The sequence below is a fragment of the Blennius ocellaris genome, assembly GCF_963422515.1.
Source record: "Blennius ocellaris genome assembly, chromosome: 18".
Lineage (NCBI taxonomy): Eukaryota > Metazoa > Chordata > Actinopteri > Blenniiformes > Blenniidae > Blennius > Blennius ocellaris.
Window position 1 is genome coordinate 20,674,530 of NC_137667.1, and position 18,660 is coordinate 20,693,189.

The 18,660-nt window shown below is 45.3% G+C and overlaps 1 protein-coding gene across 3 annotated transcripts in view; it reads right to left on the bottom strand.

Annotated features, from left to right (window-relative positions):
* Window positions 1–413: 413 nt before the first annotated feature.
* frk (fyn-related Src family tyrosine kinase) overlaps window positions 414–18,660 on the bottom strand; it is an 18,471-nt gene continuing 224 nt past the window's right edge. The window contains exons 1-8 of one of the 3 annotated variants that reach the window (XM_080514382.1): window positions 18,394–18,660; window positions 10,831–10,952; window positions 8,314–8,477; window positions 8,063–8,231; window positions 7,006–7,164; window positions 6,717–6,898; window positions 5,993–6,158; window positions 414–525 (exon numbers count right to left, since the gene is read on the bottom strand). The exon at window positions 18,394–18,660 is cut by the window's right edge and continues 224 nt beyond it. In XM_080514382.1, the coding sequence (XP_080370508.1) occupies window positions 476–525; window positions 5,993–6,158; window positions 6,717–6,898; window positions 7,006–7,164; window positions 8,063–8,231; window positions 8,314–8,477; window positions 10,831–10,952; window positions 18,394–18,660 (1,279 nt within the window). In that variant the 3' untranslated portion in view covers window positions 414–475. Of the gene's footprint in view, window positions 526–2,610; window positions 2,821–5,992; window positions 6,159–6,716; window positions 6,899–7,005; window positions 7,165–8,062; window positions 8,232–8,313; window positions 8,478–10,830; window positions 10,953–18,393 lie in introns of those variants that run through there. The other 2 variants (XM_080514381.1, XM_080514380.1) reach the window with 2 other exon arrangements.

The window sequence follows — 18,660 nt, forward strand, 5'->3', positions numbered from 1 at the left end:
CACTGACTCAGGACTCCGGTGTGCAAGTGTCGCCAATACAAGGGACAGACTTTGTTTACTTTGCTCTATGTGAGACATTATGGACCGTCGGGTTCCGTTATGGAACATTATGGACCGTCGGGTTCCGTTATGGAACATCATAGAAGTGAACCAGGGGTGCAGTATGGATGCAATCATGTATCAGCCGCGGCCTGCGCACAGTCTGCAGATGCCAAAACATGAAGGGGCCTTCAGGAACCTGCCTGATCTTCATTCCACCGCAGGGGGTCCTGCAGTGACGCTCAGCCAGTCACCGGTTGCTGGTCGGGGCCCAGAGGATTCCACACCTTGGAATTCAGCCACCTCATGGAAAGCCTTTGGAGAGATTCTCTTCAAACGGGTTTTCGCTCCTGCTCCTCCACGGAGGAGGAGAGTTGATGGTAGCAGCTCACCAGCGTTAGCGTCCTGCTAACAGCAGAGGCCTGCAACGAAGGCCTCAACTCCTCAAGACAGCTTTATTTATAGAGCAAGTCCAAACAACTGTGGCTGAAGACAAATTAAAAAAAATACGATCGAAGATTATAAACAAGAAAATACAGTAAAAACCAAACAATAAAACTGACACTAGAGATGATTGATTAAAGCTGATGCTACGATAATGGACCTCGGGTCCAGACTCATTCTTCGTTTGGTAAAGTGAATAAAAGTTTGTCCCACCAAACAATGAAACGTCAGATGATGTTTGATTCCAACTGTAACTTTTAATCAACAATTAAAAGGCCGGCGAGGTCGCCGTCATACATCATGTAGCTGTACAACAAGATTCATTCAGTACGACACCGTTGCATACAAACACTGTCATGGTTAATATGTGCACTTAACAGGATGTTCATGATGCCAACAGGGAGCAGATATAATACGAGATCAGAAATCAGGAAATTGCATCATCGGTCGATCAGGCAGAAGAACAAAACGTTAAAATCAATACAACAAAACGCTGCTGGTGCAAACTGGAAAACATACAACTGGACGAGAGAGAGTGTGTGAGAGAGAGAGAGAGAGAGAGAGCAAGAGACAGAGAGAGAGAGACACAGAGAGAGACAGAGACAGAGAGAGAGAGAGAGACAGAGAGAGAGAGCAAGAGACAGAGAGAGGGCGAGAGACAGAGAGAGAGAGACACAGAGAGACAGAGAGAGAGCGAGAGACAGAGAGAGAGACAGAGACACAGAGAGAGAGAGAGACAGAGAGAGAGAGCAAGAGACAGAGAGAGGGCGAGAGACACAGAGAGACAGAGAGAGAGCGAGACAGAGAGAGAGACACAGAGAGAGAGACACAGAGAGAGAGCACAGATACTTCATCACCTGGTTTATAAGAGTCACAGCATGAAAGAAACAGGTTTCAAATAAAAGTGCACGTTTCTATTTACATCCTCATTCAGTTCATCGTGAAAGCAGCTTCTCCTTCGTGTTTTAAAATGTGTGCAGAAGATTTCATCACCAGTCGAACGTCAACCGTCTCGTCAGTCCACAGGATTAAAAACAAGCTGTGAGGCAGACGCCAGACTTCAGGAGATGCTGAGGATCCAAATACTCCCAAAAAGACTCAACCACGGTTCTTTTAAAAACTCTAAAACCAAATTTTGATAAAAGAAAGTCTGAATTCTGCTTTAAAAGGGCAAATTTCTTCAATGATTCAGATATAAATCAAGACAAATTCACTGAGTTGTTCAGTCATGATTTTATTTAAAGGGAAGGGGAAAGCTTGACGTTAATCTAAGAATTGTGATTCATGGAATTTATCTTGTTTGAATTTAATTTGTCTTTAAACTGAGAAATCTGCCTCCAATTTGTACAATAAAACCTAAGATTTCTAAGATTAAGGTCAGAATTGTCAATATAAACCAAACATTTGAGGATTTCTGTCTTTTCCAATGAAACAAGTGACTTTGATCTGATTTAGAAAAAAATCATAAAAGAAATAGAAATGACACATTTTTAGATCTAAAGCAAAGTAAAAACTTTTTTTTCTTCTTCCGTCAGATTATATGATCCGACTGAAAAGAAGTCAGAATTGTGAGACTGAAGTCACAAACCAGATACAAAAAACGTTTTTTTATTACAAAAGTTTGACTTTAACTAGAATTACAGTATTTTATTGAAGCAGTTCAGATTAGTTGGTAAAAATCTAAACAAAAGAACCTTTTAAGACATTTTGAAGAGGCTGTGGTCTCCTGCATAACTCAAACTCTCCAGCCGGCCACCAGGGGGCAGCACATGTTTACACGTGTGTGTGTGTGTGTGTTTCATGACCCTTCATAAAGAGAAGAGCTGAACTCTTGACAGTTTGATTGTGAAATCCTCGGGTACCGCTGTCTGGCCAGGTCCAGGTCCTGGTCCAGGTTCTGGTCCTGGTCCAGGTCCTGGTCCTGGTCCCCTGCCGCTTGTTAAAAAGTTGAATGTGAGCCAGCCGTCCTCTCAGGAGGATCTGGTGGAGGAATGTGGTGGATCCTGTTGGTCCAGACCGACAGGAGAAGAACGAGTCCTCCAGCATGACGAGTCCTCCATGACGTCTGCGGCCGCCCAGCCACAGCCGGTTCCCCCAGACCCCCCCCCCCCCCCCCCCCCAGCGGGTCCTAGTAGCGGCTGGCGTTGTCGTACGACGTGACGTCCTGGTCGAAGAACTCCTCCAGCTTCCACTGCAGGGTCTCGAAGGTGGGCCGGTCCTGGGCCTGGGCGGTCCAGCAGTCCAGCATGATGTGGTGCAGCGGCTTGGGGCACTTGGGGGGGCAAGGCATCCGGTAGCCCTGCGTGATGCTCTGCACCGTCTGGAAGTTGGTCATGGCTGCAGAGAGACGAGACGGGTTCAACCCCACGGCTCCGACCGTCTCCAGAGGAACGTTCACGGTAAAGTTCTGCAGCGTTTCAACTCTTCTTTCTATTTCAATATCGATCCTAGGAGCTACATTCACAATCTGCTGTGTCTGTGTGAGCTGGACTGGCTCCGCCCACACACGCCCATCTGTGGGAAGAGGAAGTACTTCCTCTCGTGGTGCCATGTGCCAGAGCAGAGCTGCCTGATTGTGGGAGGAGCCTACCTTGATTCTGATTGGCTAAACACCAGACCACCTAATCCGGCCGCCGTGGGATTTTTGAAGTGTGAAGTATAAAAATGAAAACTGACAAGAGGCGGATCTAAAAACACCAGATTGGAAAAACCGCCCTCGGTCAGAATTTGACCCCCGACATTAATGCGTCTGTGGAGGTCACATGACGCAACGCCTTTCACAATAAAACAACGAGTCCAACTTATGTGAAATGATACTTTAGACACGAACTCAAAACAATGTCCAGATGATGACAAATTGTTTTCATCTCGAATACGAGATCCAGATCAGGTGACTGGGGTTTCTTTTTGCAAATATAATATCTGATTAACTTTAATATGTATATTTCAGAATAGACTGGTGAATTCTTGCAGTTATAAAAGGATCAAAAGAAGGAAAGACTTTGACATTTGTCCATATCTGCAGTTTAATATGTTACGTTGGACTTGTTGGGCCTCCAGAGGTCAGAGGTCAGATCAGGGTGATGTGGCCCCTCAAATGAAATGACTTTGACCCCCCTGGTCTATAGGGTTTGACTTCTGATTGGCTGCTTGGAGCAACACACTTTTTAAAACCTGGAACAAGCCGGGAGAGAGAGGACACACTGTCTACACTTCTGGGGCGTCGTTGTGTGTATGGAGACGATCAGTACTGTTGGAAACCTTTAGAAAGTGGATTCAACATAATACGACTCCTTTAGAATACTTACAGGAACATTTCTTCTTTCCTTACGAGTCAAATTATAATAATATGGTGGGAAATTTTAATTTTATTACATTTAATATATTAATTATATACACAAAGCTACAAGAGAAGCATTTGTTAGTTAAAAAAAGTGTAGAAAAGCTAAATAGTGTTCAATATAAGAGATTACAGTGATGAAATGCCACCAACACACTGATGTTTGACTGAAGCTAGAAACCTGCTGCTGCAGTTCCACTGACGTTGATCTTGAAACGTTCATCCTGAACAAAAGGATGTTCCTTCACCCTGACACGTTGTTTTCATTCAGTCGAGGCCAAGTAATTCGCTTTTGTTGTTCACTGCAAGATCAACTGTTGAAGATCAACCGGAATATGAGACACCAGTTGAGAACTTCAGCTTTTATTTCCTGGTATTTACATCTCCACGTCTGAAACGACTCATAAGAAAAACATCCTTCTTCCCACGCGAGCAGAAGTCATGAGCACGAGACAGACGAGCGCTTCGGCCCTTTAGGTCCATTGTTCAAACGTTAACGTTCTCTGTGTGACTGGTCCTGGTTTATCCTGGAGTGTAACCTACAAAGACTGCTTTTATTGTGAAAGGGGATGAACCCACATGAAGACCACAGAGCGGCACTGGAAACTATTTGGCACTTGTCCACATTTCAAATCTTGTTTGACTTGTTTTGAAGGCGACTTGCTTATTTTTAGTCCTTGATTTGACAGTTTAATCTGCCATTTTTCACCAAATACATTTTAACTGGAGCCGCAAAACACGTTTAACCTTTAAAATGAGGTGAGCAGTTTTTAAAGTTCCATATTTAATTTTGATGATTGAATGGCCTGATTTTCAATTTTCAGAACTTTGAATAGACAACTTTTAATCATTTTGGCTCACTTTTTTTTTATATCCATTTTTAAGCAAATTTTTCTTTTTGAAATCCATCATGTTAGTTGTTTTTCTCTTAAAGCTTTTGTGTGCAGTATTTTCTCTCCATTTCTTGTGGTTTTCGATATTTTTACCCATTTTAGTTGGTTTTTTTAAAAGTTATTTTTGAAATGACTGTGTCCATACATAAAATTAAAAGACAAATATTTATTTAAATATCATTTTCTGACGGATTCATGGAGCTGCAGGTTGCACACCTCTGGTTTAATATCAAGTCTAGATTTAAAAATCTAACTTCAAGATTTCTTATCAAGGAAAAGTTACTCTCTGCATGGACAGATAATTCAACTTGTTCCGTAGTAATTTTCTTCTCAAATGCAGTATTTATGTGATATTTGAGCGGCCCTCAGGAGAAAGAGGAGAATCCATCAGAGGGTTGGACACATGACCTATCCTGAGTTGTTTCACACCTCCAGGTGTAAATGCCATCAAAATAAAAGCTAAAATTCTGTGTCTGAGTTGTTTCTTAAACTGAAACTTGCTGTTCCAGTACTTCTGGAGGAGACGATCTGTGAGCTGCTGTTTGAGTATCCAGATTACTTCTGCAGGTTGCAGCACTGATGACTGTCCAGTTGTCACGGTTAGATTTTCTTCTTTCTTGAAAATCATGCATTTGTTTCATTATTTTTGTCCATACTGAGATATATATATATATATATATATATATATATATATATATATATATATTTACATGCATTCCTTTTGTTTTATTGATTGTTTTTCTTGAAAACCCATGCTTTGTTTGCTTTTTAAAACATTTTAGTTTCTTTTTTTCTTGATTTTAATTTGGAAAAAATATTAATTTGTTTTTGTTTGAAATTTTCATGAATGGTAATCTTAATCAATTTATCAATTGTTCTTTTTTGTGAATACAAAAGATGTGTTGTTTTGACAGTTTTGTCACTTCTTTCAATAACTGATCAGTCAAACTAATATAATAGATAATATTTACATTTGTTGTCGTCCCACAGAAAGTTTAAGTTACACTGCTTTTGATTTGTTTTTTTAACTAATGGAGATATAATTATTTCAACACAACCGTTGGAAACTGTTGGTCAGATGATAAAACCCCCCAATAAATCTAAAGTGGACTTGAACCCACCGAGACGTCGTCTCATTAAAGTGTAATATTTCATTTAAAGCCGCTGAAACCCGATGACGGACTGAACCGAAACGCTCGCCAGGAGAGTTGATAAGAGATTTCCCCTCCTTGGTCAGTGAACAATGAGGAAGGAAAGATAACGGCGGAAGACTTACTGGGATACGGCATCTGACCGAAGGTCATGATCTCGTACAGCAGGATCCCGAAGGACCAGATATCAGACTTGATGGTGAACTTGTTCTCGTGGATGGCCTCGGGAGCCGTCCACTTCACCGGGAATTTACCTCCTTCTCTGGGCTCGTACACGTTGTCGCTCTCCTTCTACAAACAACCACATGTTATCTCACACACTGGAGCATTCTCATCACCTTTTATCCATTCCTTTCTTGAGCTGCTAACAGCTCGCTCCTAGCGGCTAGCTCCTTTGCAGCCAGCAGCTGGCTCCTCGCAGCTACCTGCTAACAGCTAGCTCCTCGCTTCTTATCAGCGAGCAGCCAACAGCAAGCTCCTAGCCGTTAGCGGCCAACCGCTAGCTCCTAGCCGTTAGCGGCCAACCGCTAGCTGCTAGCCGTTAGCGGCCAACAGCTAGCTGCTAGCCGTTAGCGGCCAACAGCTAGCTGCTAGCCGTTAGCGGCCAACAGCTAGCTGCTAGCCTTTAGCGGCCAACAGCTAGCTGCTAGCCGTTAGCGGCCAACAGCTGGTGGCCAATCATTGCTGGTCAAGTGTTAGTGCCCAAGGGTTATTCAGCTGTTAGCGGTCAAGTGTTAGCGGTCAAGTGTTAGCGGCCAACTGTTAGCGGCCAAGTGTCAGCGGTCAAGTATTAGTGGCCAACTGTTAGCAGTCAAGTGAATGAAGCCTCGAGTTAAACGAGTTATTTACCATGAAGACCCTGGCGAGGCCAAAGTCGGCCACCTTGCAGATGTTGTTCTCGCCCACCAGGATGTTCCTGGCCGCCAGGTCTCTGTGGATGTAGTTCTGGATCTCCAGGTACGCCATGCCCGACGCCACCTGGGCAGCCATCTCGATCTGGTCGGAGCTGTGCAGCGTGGAGCCTTTATCCTCTGGAACGCAGGAGACCAGAGATGAACCGAGGCTAACGATCCCATGTTAGAGATGGACGACACTCAGAAGTCGTCGCAGGCTTTGTTCCTGGGATGAAGCTTCTTACGTTGCAGGTACTCCAGCAGGCTGCCGTGCTCCATCAGCTCGGTGATGATGTAGATGGGCTCCTCCATGGTGCAGACGGCGTACAGCTGGATCAGCCTCTTGTGGTGCAGCGTCTTCATGATCTGGGCCTCCCTCAGGAAGTCTTGGCGGTCCATGGTACCTGAGCAACGGCGTCTTGTTAGGGATTTTCTAACATGTCACACCAGGCTGCGATCACAGGTACTGGTCATTTATAGTAAAGCCTAGTATGTGAGGGTAACCCGAAGGTTATGTGGAAAGGGACTTAAAGCGCATTTCTCAGCTTTAGCTGCGAGAAGGCAACCAGGATTAGTGTTGAGCTCCAAACAGGACGGTCTGAATGGGCAGACATCCTCCGATGAAAACTCGTTTATCTGAAAGTCTCAACGACAATTTTATGAATGGATCCATAAACAGACAAATTTGGAACTGAAAGTTTCTGTATTTTGGCATCAGGCTACACGTCACTACAGTTTGTCCAGTAACGGGAAACAGAAGGTGACATTTCATCATCGTGTTGGCTCATGAACCTTCTCTTGTTTTTGTACTGAAGAACCATCGAAGCCGACGCTAGCTACAATCCAGGGTCACACTGAACGTTTCAACCAAGACCCCAAAATATGTCTTCGATATAATCTGTGGAGTATTGCAGAGATAATCCAACAAAAATGATTTAGAATAAGTATATAGTTAGAATAATGAACCCCATAAACTCCCCTTATGGTTGGAACCATGGAGATAACAACTCAAATATTTCCCTTTTGCTTCGGAGCCAGTAAGTAAGAGTTTGGAAAAATCTTTTTACAAGACATGAAAATTTACAATTTCAAGATAATTCCATGTTTAACACTGCGTCTTTGTAAAAGAATACATTAAATTGCCAACATTCACATTGTATATTGATTGTGGACTTGAAACAATCAGCTTTCATTTGTCATTTCTCGCATGTCCAAATCTGCAGAAAGACGTAGAATCCCCTCAGTAACGGCCTTTATCTTCAGGAGAGTAGCAATGTGACACTTCCTGAGATCTGCATGTACCAGCTTTGAGAGTCTTCACGGCGACTGTGGTGGTTCCGTTCCACAGGCCCTCGTAAACTTCCCCGAACTGTCCGGCGCCCAGCTTCTTCAGGAGCTTGATGGACTTGCGATCAATTTCCCACTGGTCCACTGTGTCAAAGGACATGCTGAAAGGCAGCGGGACCTCCATCTGCACAGAGGGCGGGGTCAAGGGGCAACTAAAGAGCCGTAACAGAACGGAGTTTCGTCCCTGTGATGCTGCGCCGCCTCACCTTCTTGCACGGAGTCCCCAGACGGACGCAGAGGCCGTCGGCACCCCTGGAGTAATGTTCCACCAGCTCCTTCAGCGTCTGGAAGGTCCTGGACCGGGACACGCAGTACTGGCCACTCGCGTTTTTTGTCACCTTGTAATGCTTCACCTTCTCATCGTCCAGCACTGAAAGAGACGACAACGCCCGTTAACGTCACGTCAGTCACGGCATAACCTGAAACTGTCAAACGAAGACGCCTTGCACATGTGTGTCATGCAACCATTGATGGTACGCTTCTCCTTTCAAGAACCGGTAAGGGCCAATAAGTCTTATCTGAGACGAGGACTAGCTAGAAACTCATTCAAATCAAAGACCAGTGGAGACGGTTGGTCTTGAAGCGGGTTTGATCTATGGAACCAGATCAACCCACTCCAGATCTCTAGAGGAGTGTTTCCCCTCAACACTGGAGGACCTCACAGCTCTACGCCGGAGCCACTGCACATGTACATCAGTCAACAGGGGCCATGATGGAGGACCCGGGTGAGATCCACCAGGCCTGGCAGCAACCGACTGAGGATCCATCAGAGGAGCTTGGCAGTGATGAGGGCAGTCAGGTGAAGGAATATACAAGTTCAACATTTGTTTTCTGTATGACAACTGAACAGATTGTATTCAGTTGTGTTTCTACACAGCTGGAGTTTCTCCCACTGCTAAGTTGGGAAAACACAGCTCTAAGTCTTCCTGTCAGAAACACCAATGAGCAAAGGCTCTTTAATGCACCGATTCCTCAGCTGCTTTCAGCTTTCTGAACAAATACAATCTCCACACTGTTCATTGTTGCCCAAAGTTTCTTCATTCCTTCTACTTCTATTGGATCTTCTCTACTGTTGTCAATTGGAGCAGGGACATTAAAACACTGCATTGCATAAACCACAATACACATTGCAACTGAGGCAAGTCCACTGGTTTGATTTGTATCCAAAACACCTGCAACACCGAGCTGCACCAGGAAGGATCGGTAAATCAATTCACCTGCCGACAAAGGAAAAATAGGTCAGGATGTAATGGCAGGTTTAGTCCTTGATTCTTATCAGGTGAGTTATTGGTTCCCTGTTGCTCCGGCTGTTTGGCAAGTGTCCCAGAATGACTAACATAGTCCAGAGGTAGTATTATTAATACATGTACTGTCCAGCATAGTCTGTACATTACAATAAATTAGGTCATTTTATTTTTATATATATACACACACATATATAAATACAGTATATTGCAAAAAGATATAAGCGAAGCACTAAAAAAGTAAATTTCAATGGAGTGACGTGTCAAATTAAGAAATCTAAATCTAAAGTCCAGACATAAACCAACCAAGATGGAGACAAAAGCCCAATTCACCCATTGCTCCTGCACTTTGCTCTTTACATTCAGTTAGTAGCTTTAATTCTTATTGGCTGCCCGGTCCTGTGGAAGTGGAGTTCCAAACACAGAGAGCAAAGTGATCTTGTGACGTGGTGAAATCATGTGAAGCGAATCAGAAGAACTCCGTCTGTCGCCAGTGAATTGAGCCGTGTTCTGTGGGAGCGCTGAGATATTGATTTAACCCACTGACCTCACACCGTGTGTGAAGTACACATGACTCAGTAAGAGCAGGTATTTATGTAATCTGATTACTCACTTCATCAGTAATAACTATACTCGCACATAAATCTTGTACTTCTGCAAAGTTTCGTTTTTAACTGTAATGGAAGGAAATTATTGAACACATTTAGAAGATTTTCACATTGAATCACTTTTTTTCAGTCTGAGACGCGTCCATCTTATGAAAATTAACTATTATTAGTGTTTGTAGGATGTTTCAAATGCAGAACGCAGTAATACTGCAGTGACCTGATTTTTATTTGATTGGGAAAACAAAGCACCAAATAATCTCAATATTTACATTGATCATTTAAATAATATTCAGGTGTGACTATAAAATGTGAATAAAAAGGGAATATCTGATCACTAGAACTTTTCTTCATCACAAAACACGTTTAGTCTTTAAAAAGAACATAACAGCTTATAATAGTTTGTCATACATTTAACAAAAAAGTGTTTTAGGCATAAAAAGTATCAGAACTAAAAATTTTAAAATGAGAAATTTAATGGATTCAGACATTTTTGCCGTTTGGCTTTTTTCTTCTTCTTATTGCCTTTTTTTGTTACTTTAGCTGTTTTGACATTCCTTAGTTTTATTTGCTGCGTTACTCATTTGGGCAGTTTGTCTTGTTCTTTTTGACGTTTTCTGGTTTTACCTCATTTACTTTTTTTTTTTTTTTTTTACTTACTTTTAAAGTTTTTTTCTTCCTTTGTTGGTGATCAAAGCAGTTTGATCTTTTTGTAGGCGTCTTCAACTGCGGTAGTTTTAAATCCTGTAGGCATTTTGACTTGAGTTGTTTAACTTTTACCGTTTTGGTATGTGAAGCAGTGAGAGAGGCCTGACTCGTGACTCGGTCCAGACTGGAACCGCCAGGACCACGAGCTTCCCCGGTCTGATCTCACCTGAGAGAGCGAGTTCTCCGGCTTGACTTTCACTCTTTCTGATGAGGAAGGCTCCCTGCTGGTTCTCTTCGGCCATCAGCAGTCTCTCTGATTCCAGACGTCTGGTCTCCGAGAAAAACCATCTGCCAATGACAAGGTAGCCATGTCGGATCCAACAATACATCAGGACAAACGTTTGTCGTGGAGACAACTGTGGTTGGACCAAGCTGGTTCTCCACCGGAAGGAAACACAGGACAAATGTCTGGGAAGCTCTGGGAGCCTGAGACACCGACTTCATCTATTCATACAACTTCTGTGTGTTCGTAGCCAACGCCGGGACGTGAAGCGTTGGAACCGGCCGCCGACTGGTCGACCGTGTGGCTATCGGGGACAAAGACGACGTCTCCAGGACACAAGCAAAGCTCCCAAAACAAGACTCGCTGTCAAAGTCTCACTTGAAGAAGGAAATCAGAGAAAATGTGAACCCAACAGAGGGTTCAGACGCCCTGCAACTGTTCAGGCCACCACGCAGACCAACACGGGGCAGCTTCTCAAACCACCCACGGAGACCGACAGAGACTGACGGAGACTGATGGAGACTGACGGAGACCGACGGAGACCGACGGAGACCGACGGAGACCGACAGAGACCGACAGAGACCGACAGAGACCGACAGAGACCGACAGAGACCGACAGAGACCGACAGAGACCGACAGAGACTGACAGAGACCGACAGAGACCGACAGAGACTGACAGACTGACGGAGACCGACGGAGACTGATGGAGACTGATGGAGACCGACGGAGACTGATGGAGACCGACGGAGACTGACAGACTGACGGAGACTGATGGAGACCGACGGAGACTGATGGAGACCGACGGAGACTGACAGACTGACGGAGACCGACAGAGACCGACGGAGACTGACGGAGACAGACGGAGACTGACAGACTGATGGAGACCGACGGAGACTGACAGACTGATGGAGACCGACGGAGACCGACGGAGACTGACAGACTGATGGAGACCGACGGAGACTGACAGACTGATGGAGACCGACGGAGACTGACAGACTGACGGAGACCGACAGACTGACGAAGACCGACAGACTGACGGAGACGACGGAGACTGACAGACTGATGGAGACCGACGGAGACTGATGGAGACCGACGGAGACTGACAGACTGATGGAGACCGACGGAGACTGACAGACTGACAGAGACCGACGGAGACTGACAGACTGACGGAGACCGACGGAGACTGACGAAGACTGACAGACTGACGGAGACCGACGGATACTGACAGAGTGACGGAGACTGATGAAGACCGACAGACTGACGGACTGACGGAGACCGACGGAGACTGACAGACTGACAAACCGACGGAGACTAATGGAGACCGACGGAGACTAACGGAGACTGACGGAGACTGACTGAGACTGACAGACTGATGGAGACTGACGGAGACCGATGGAGACTGATGGAGACTGACAGAGACTGACAGACTGATGGAGACCGACGGAACCATCGTGGCAGTTCTCCGAGGATTCCACTGATTTACCCTCCAACTTATAGAACTGAACCAAGCCTCCCCGTCTGTCCTGGAGCTCCAGGTGATATATCCTCTATGATAGTACCAGAAGTGTAGTTTTGACGATGGAAAGGCAAGGAAACTTTATCCTCCATTCAACCACACTCATGAGGAACTTCTTTCTTTTCTCTCTCCAACATGAGTGTAACACCAGAATTCCTCTCTACAAAATAAAGTTCCCCCTTGTGGTGATTAGTTAAGATCATAATTCACCCAGTTCCTGTGGGGCGGCTTAATTTTATTTTGTACCAATTTATGGAAGTATTTATGTTGGACTTATTTATTGAAGTACATCGAGCCGTTATTGTATTTTATTTATTTCTTCTTTTCAAAAGATTGAGTGCAGTACAACAGTTTGTTTTTTTACAACTACATTACAAGACATTTTTAGATATTTAACAGGAAAGTCTTTTAACATGTTCAATAAATGCTGTTCCTAATTCAAACATGTAATCGTGTAAATAATCGTGATTTCAATCTTGCCCAAAATAATTGTGATTATGATTTTTTCCCACAATCGAGCAGCTATTATAGTACCCATAATCTTTATTTCAGTTTATTTCTCAGGGATATCTCCTGATTGTAAGCAGCTGTTATATACTAAATGCACTTTAATTCTTGATGTTTATTTGCTGTGAATAAAATGCACTTCAGTATTTTAGCACTAATGCTGCTCAGACAGGATTTTATTTTTCTTTACCAGATTCTTCAAACATAAAGGAATAAAGGTAGTTTTGTTAAATACACAATTGACCTATTTTGTCACTATTTTGGAATCGAAGTAAGGAATCGTTAGGAACCGGAATCGACAAGCAGAACTGGAATCAGAATCGAATTCAGAAAAAACTGTTTCACTTTTGAATCGAATTCATAATTTGAATTTTACCTTCTTCACAATTCAGGTGAAGTTATTTAGAGCAGTGGGTGTAGATCAAAGATTAAATCCAGTAGAGCCTGTGAGGATTTGACCCGGTGAGACTGAGCTCTGACATATTTAACTGTCAACACACCTTAATGAGCGACAGCGGACGTGTTTTCATCGAAAATCTCAAGCTGAGCGACACTGAAATGACCAAAATACTGATTATTGGAATATTCAGACATTCTGGTGGGGGGAGATTAGTTTAGAAATCGTGATAATCGCCACTTCCCAGCAGCACAGTGCTGATCTGTGCAGCTCCTCTCCATTAGTTTGACTTGCCCTTCACAGCAGAGAACATCAGGCCCCTGGCCTAAACCCACCAAGAGGCTCCAACCTGGTCCCGCCAAGCAAGGACACGTCCAGTTTCACTGGACACTTCCAGTTTCACTCTCACCGCGTGTGAAAGTCCCGGCAGGAAAACAAACATGACTTCAGCCACACTGAGGGAAGAAATCAGTTGGACGAACTTGAACTACATTTAATTCATTAACCTAAGATCAAAGAACTTGATTCGTTCAGATTTTACCAGTTGGAGCAAATCGGTTAATTGTTCCCACACGACGGTGTGCAGATCAAAGTCTCTGCTCTGGAACAGCATTAATATGAAATCTTTACCCGACAAGAGACCAGGTTTGATAACTTCTGCTATTCTTCCTCTCGAGTCCAAAGTAACTTCCTTAAAGTCCCAGTGAACTGTAAAACACTACTTTGCAAAAAACGATAGTTGGGTTCTACTTGTAAGGTTCCTCCGACTCTGCCCCTCCACTGTTGTTGCATAACAAAGTTATTTGAATTTTGAATCTCCAGCCGAGGAAGTCGGGGGAATCCTTCTTCGTGGGCGTGACATCACGAGTTGTGCAGATCTCGATCTATTGTGTTTATATCGGCTTGTTTCCTCTTAAATATCCAAGTTTTTACAGTGTTTTGAAGTTATAGTCGGCGTTTTATGAGCCTTGACGAAAGATTGAGCCTGGAAGAGACCAGAGAGGAGAAAAGGAGCACGGGCGGCTGGAGAGGCTAGCTCACGCCACTAGTGGCTAGCGGGAGCCGCTAGCTCGGGCAGCTAGTAAACGATCAAGTAACACCTGGACTCATCTCCGGTGATTCCACAGTCTTCTAGCTCTTGGACGTGTTGGATCCAGGAAGCCGGTCGTTCTGCCAAAAGTCAGGAGCCTCAAAGCCTCAAAGGTGAAAAGTGGCGGCTGCTGAGGCGAGGAGACGAGGACGAAGCGTCTTCTGCTTCCTCAAACATGTTCCAGACGGGGTCACCGATGGCAGAACCACCTTCTGTGTCTTCTTCATCAATCACTGGCTTTGAAATGACCATGATGATGAAATATGGTTCAATTCAGCCTCTTCGTGGTCAAAACTCTGATCCTCCATAATGTAAACACAACTTGGGCGTGTGCACAACTCGTGATGTCACTCTGTTATTGTCAGAAGCTCCGCCCAGCAGAGGAAATAGCGCTGTTTATCGGCTATTTTCTCGCAGATTGCCGTGTTTTAACATTTTACCTTCAGCCAGTTAGCAGGAAAACGTTCTAGAAGCGACACCAGAGTGTTTTGGAGGTGGAATTCTCATTTCACTGGGACTTTAAACCCTCCGTTCAATACCATCGGTACCAACAATGGCCTGCGTCGTGGGAACAAGGGACTCGATACCGTCAGCGACCTTTTCCAGGTTCCCACTGGTGGATCCATCACATGTAGAGGTTCTCAGCCAGTTCTTTTGTTCCACGGTGAAGATTTTTCTTCATATATATATGGTCAGAAGATGTTCATTTAAATGGATAAAAAAAACAAAAATTTGACTCTTTTCTCGTAGCTTTCCATGTATTTATTTATTGACCTATGACAACCCAATGAGGCTGGTGTTAAATTACAAGTCGACATCGAAGAGCATGTCTGGAGAGATTTTAGCTTCTTTTTTACTTCTCAAACACGTGGAGTAAATTCTACTTGAAATATTTTTTTTCCTGTATTTTTCAGAAGAAAAGATGAGCTCGATAATCAATAAAACAAAACTTGTTGAGAATCGCTAGTTCGTCTTTTACAAACCTGGAGGATTATTTACGGCGATGCCTTTCGTCGAGTTTCATTGAATAATGAGATTCAAACCAATATATTTTCTTAAGCTACTGAAGTTTTGTCATGTTGGACACTCGAGTCAAGTACTTTGTATTTATCACACACATCAGTTATACATAGTATAATGTGCAGTGAAATGCATTGAGTCAATGTTAACATGGATCAAGTCAAAATCAGTTTTGAAGCCGTCAGATGAAAGAACATTGGAGCACTGGTGGTCTTTGATCCTCCATGTTGGATTTATTTGGCACTGCAGGGTGTTATTTCAGGATATTTCACTAATTTAATGTCGGAATATAAGACTCCACCGTTTTTCATCTCTTAAGTACAAAATCAGGTTAAACGGATCAATGAGGAAGTGACGTGAACTGAGCGAACAAAACATACGAAACAAACGACACGAAGACGTCCATGTTACTAAATATTCTCACCGGCGATTAAAAGCTCTTTCAACCATTGTGCGTGTGCGTGTGTGTGTGTGTGTTGGTGAGCCCAGCTGGTCAATCAGGTTTGCGAATGGGTGAAACTATGAGGCAGCTCCAGCTGCAGGCCGCTGGAGGCGGAGCCACTGAGCAGCTGTATTTACATCCTCACTCGCTTGTCAACCAGGTTGAATTGTTTTCAAAGAAAGGATCAGATCGGCTCGTTTAGACGAACACTGGTTGAAATGCTTGAGCCGGTATATATGTACCAAGACGTGACTTGATAATGTCAGTGGATCAATCCCATGATGCTTTGCACCGTGACGGAATCCCAGAAGCGGCTTTACCCGGAGGTCCTCCGATATCAAAGCTGGAATTCTCCACTTCCTTCATTATTTCTGAATCAAAGATTCCTCCTCCTTGGTCAAAGCAGAAAGAATCCCGCCTCACACACCTCGTGATCCACACACTGGAGGGTTCCTGGTCATGAAGCCACGGCTAATTTCTCTGGATGACCCTCGGGTCACTTCAAATAACTTTATTGATCCGACAGGAGGCCGTTTAGTTTGGTCATTTACATTCATTCAGTCGATTTCTAAATAGTAACTGGGCGTCTCGGGTTCTTGTGAACAAAGCAGCTCCAAGCACCAGGCGTGTTTCCAGAACGCGCCGCCAATTCACCAGATTCCTCCGGCGGACGTCCGTAAACACGGGACGTGTTTTCTTAAGATACTGGAATAAGTCGGTGCTGCAGTGACGCTTGTTGAAGAACCAGTTTGAGTGAGCTGTGGAGGACGGCGCCCAGGAAACCTCCTCAAATTGTGTTGGTGAGAATCATTAACCTGCATGGCGTCAATCATTAACTGCTCTCTCTACAGCCGCCTGGCTCCGGGACGCTCTACAGCCGTCCAGTTTACACATAACTAATAACCCATTTAATCATATAATCGCTATAAAGCTTCATAGTTACAAAGGTCAACTTTATTGGCGTGTTTATTGGCAAAACAGAGAAATTCCTGTCGCTTCCTCTTTCTCCCGCCACAGATTATTCAGTTGATGACAATCACTGTGTGATAACAAAGTGAAAATTGTAATTTTATCAAAATAACAAATACGGATGCAAGAAGGTTTACATTCTTAACATTGTCCTGGTGAGATGAGAAGAAAACGTCGCAATTTACATCTGTGAGTGAAAATATGGTGAGTTTAAAGCCATTACAGCTCCACTGTTCCCCCTTCACACTGGGAGGTTTCCCACTTCACACTGGGAGGCTTCCCACTTCACACTGGGAGGCTTCCCACTTCACACTGGGAGGCTTCCCACTTCACACTGGGAGGCTTCCCACTTCACACTGGGAGGCTTCCCACTTCCCACTAACTCCTGGAGGAACCGTGGAGCTGGACGATGCTGTTAAACAACAAACCAAGTCTCTGGTCTAAAACAAACAGTGGACATTTTAAATCCTGTATTTAGTTTGAGTGAAACATTTCCGTGATGTTCACGTTAATTCCACGTTCTGTTGATTGTCACAGTGTTTGAGGATCATTGGTTCAGGAACTCAGTAGAAAGAAGTGAGGCGACAGAAAGATGTGGTGCATGTTCTGGATTCTTTAAACTGCATAGAGCCACTACAGGAGCCATAGAGCCACTACACAGGGGCCATAGAGCCACTACAGAGGGGAACCAGAGAGCCACTACAGAGGAGCCATAGAGCCACGACACAGGGGAACCAGAGAGCCACTACAGGAGCCATAGAGCCACGACACAGGGGCCATAGAGCCACTACAGAGGAGCCATAGAGCCATGACAGAGGGGCCACAGAGCCACGACACAGAGGGGAACCATAGAGCCACGACAGGGGGGAAACATAGAGCCACTACACAGGGGAACCATAGAGCCATGACACAGGGGAACCATAGAGCCACTACAGGGGGGAAAAATAGAGCCACGACACAGGGGCCACAGAGCCACGACACAGGGGAACCAGAGAGCCACTACAGGAGCCATAGAGCCACTACACAGGGGAACCATAGAGCCACGACACAGGGGCCATAGTGCTACGACACAGGGGCCATAGAGCCACTACACAGGGGAACCGTTGAGCCGCTACACAGGGGCCATAGAGCCACTACACAGGGGCCACAGAGCCACTACAGAGGAGCCACAGAGCCACTACACAGGGGCCACAGAGCCACTACAGAGGAGCCATAGAGCCACGACACAGGGGCCATAGAGCCACTACACAGGGGAACCGTTGAGCCGCTACACAGGGGAACCGTTGAGCCGCTACACAGGGGCCATAGAGCCACTACACAGGGGCCACAGAGCCACTACACAGGGGCCACAGAGCCACTACACAGGGGCCACAGAGCCATGACAGAGGGGCCACAGAGCCACTACACAGGGGCCACAGAGCCACTACAGAGGAGCCATAGAGCCATGACAGAGGGGCCACAGAGCCACTACACAGGGACCACAGAGCCACGACACAGAGGGGAACCATAGAGCCACGACAGAGTGTCCTGGCCCCGGGTCCCCCGGGACTGAGGATTGTACTCACGGTTGAGCGTCCAGACTCTCCACCGGGGCCACGTAGTTGGCGGGGATGTATCCCTGCTGGGAGGCCGACACCCCGCTCAGGGCCCGGGCCAGCCACCACTCCCCGGCGCTCTTGTCCAGGGCCACCAGCTGGTCCCCGGCGTTGAAGCTCAGGTCCTGCTTGGTCCGGGCCGAGTAGTCGTACTGGGCCACGTAGACCTCCACGAGGAGCCCGGCGGGGGGCGGCTGGGGCCCCGGGGGCCCCGGGGGGCCGGCGGTCGGGTTCACA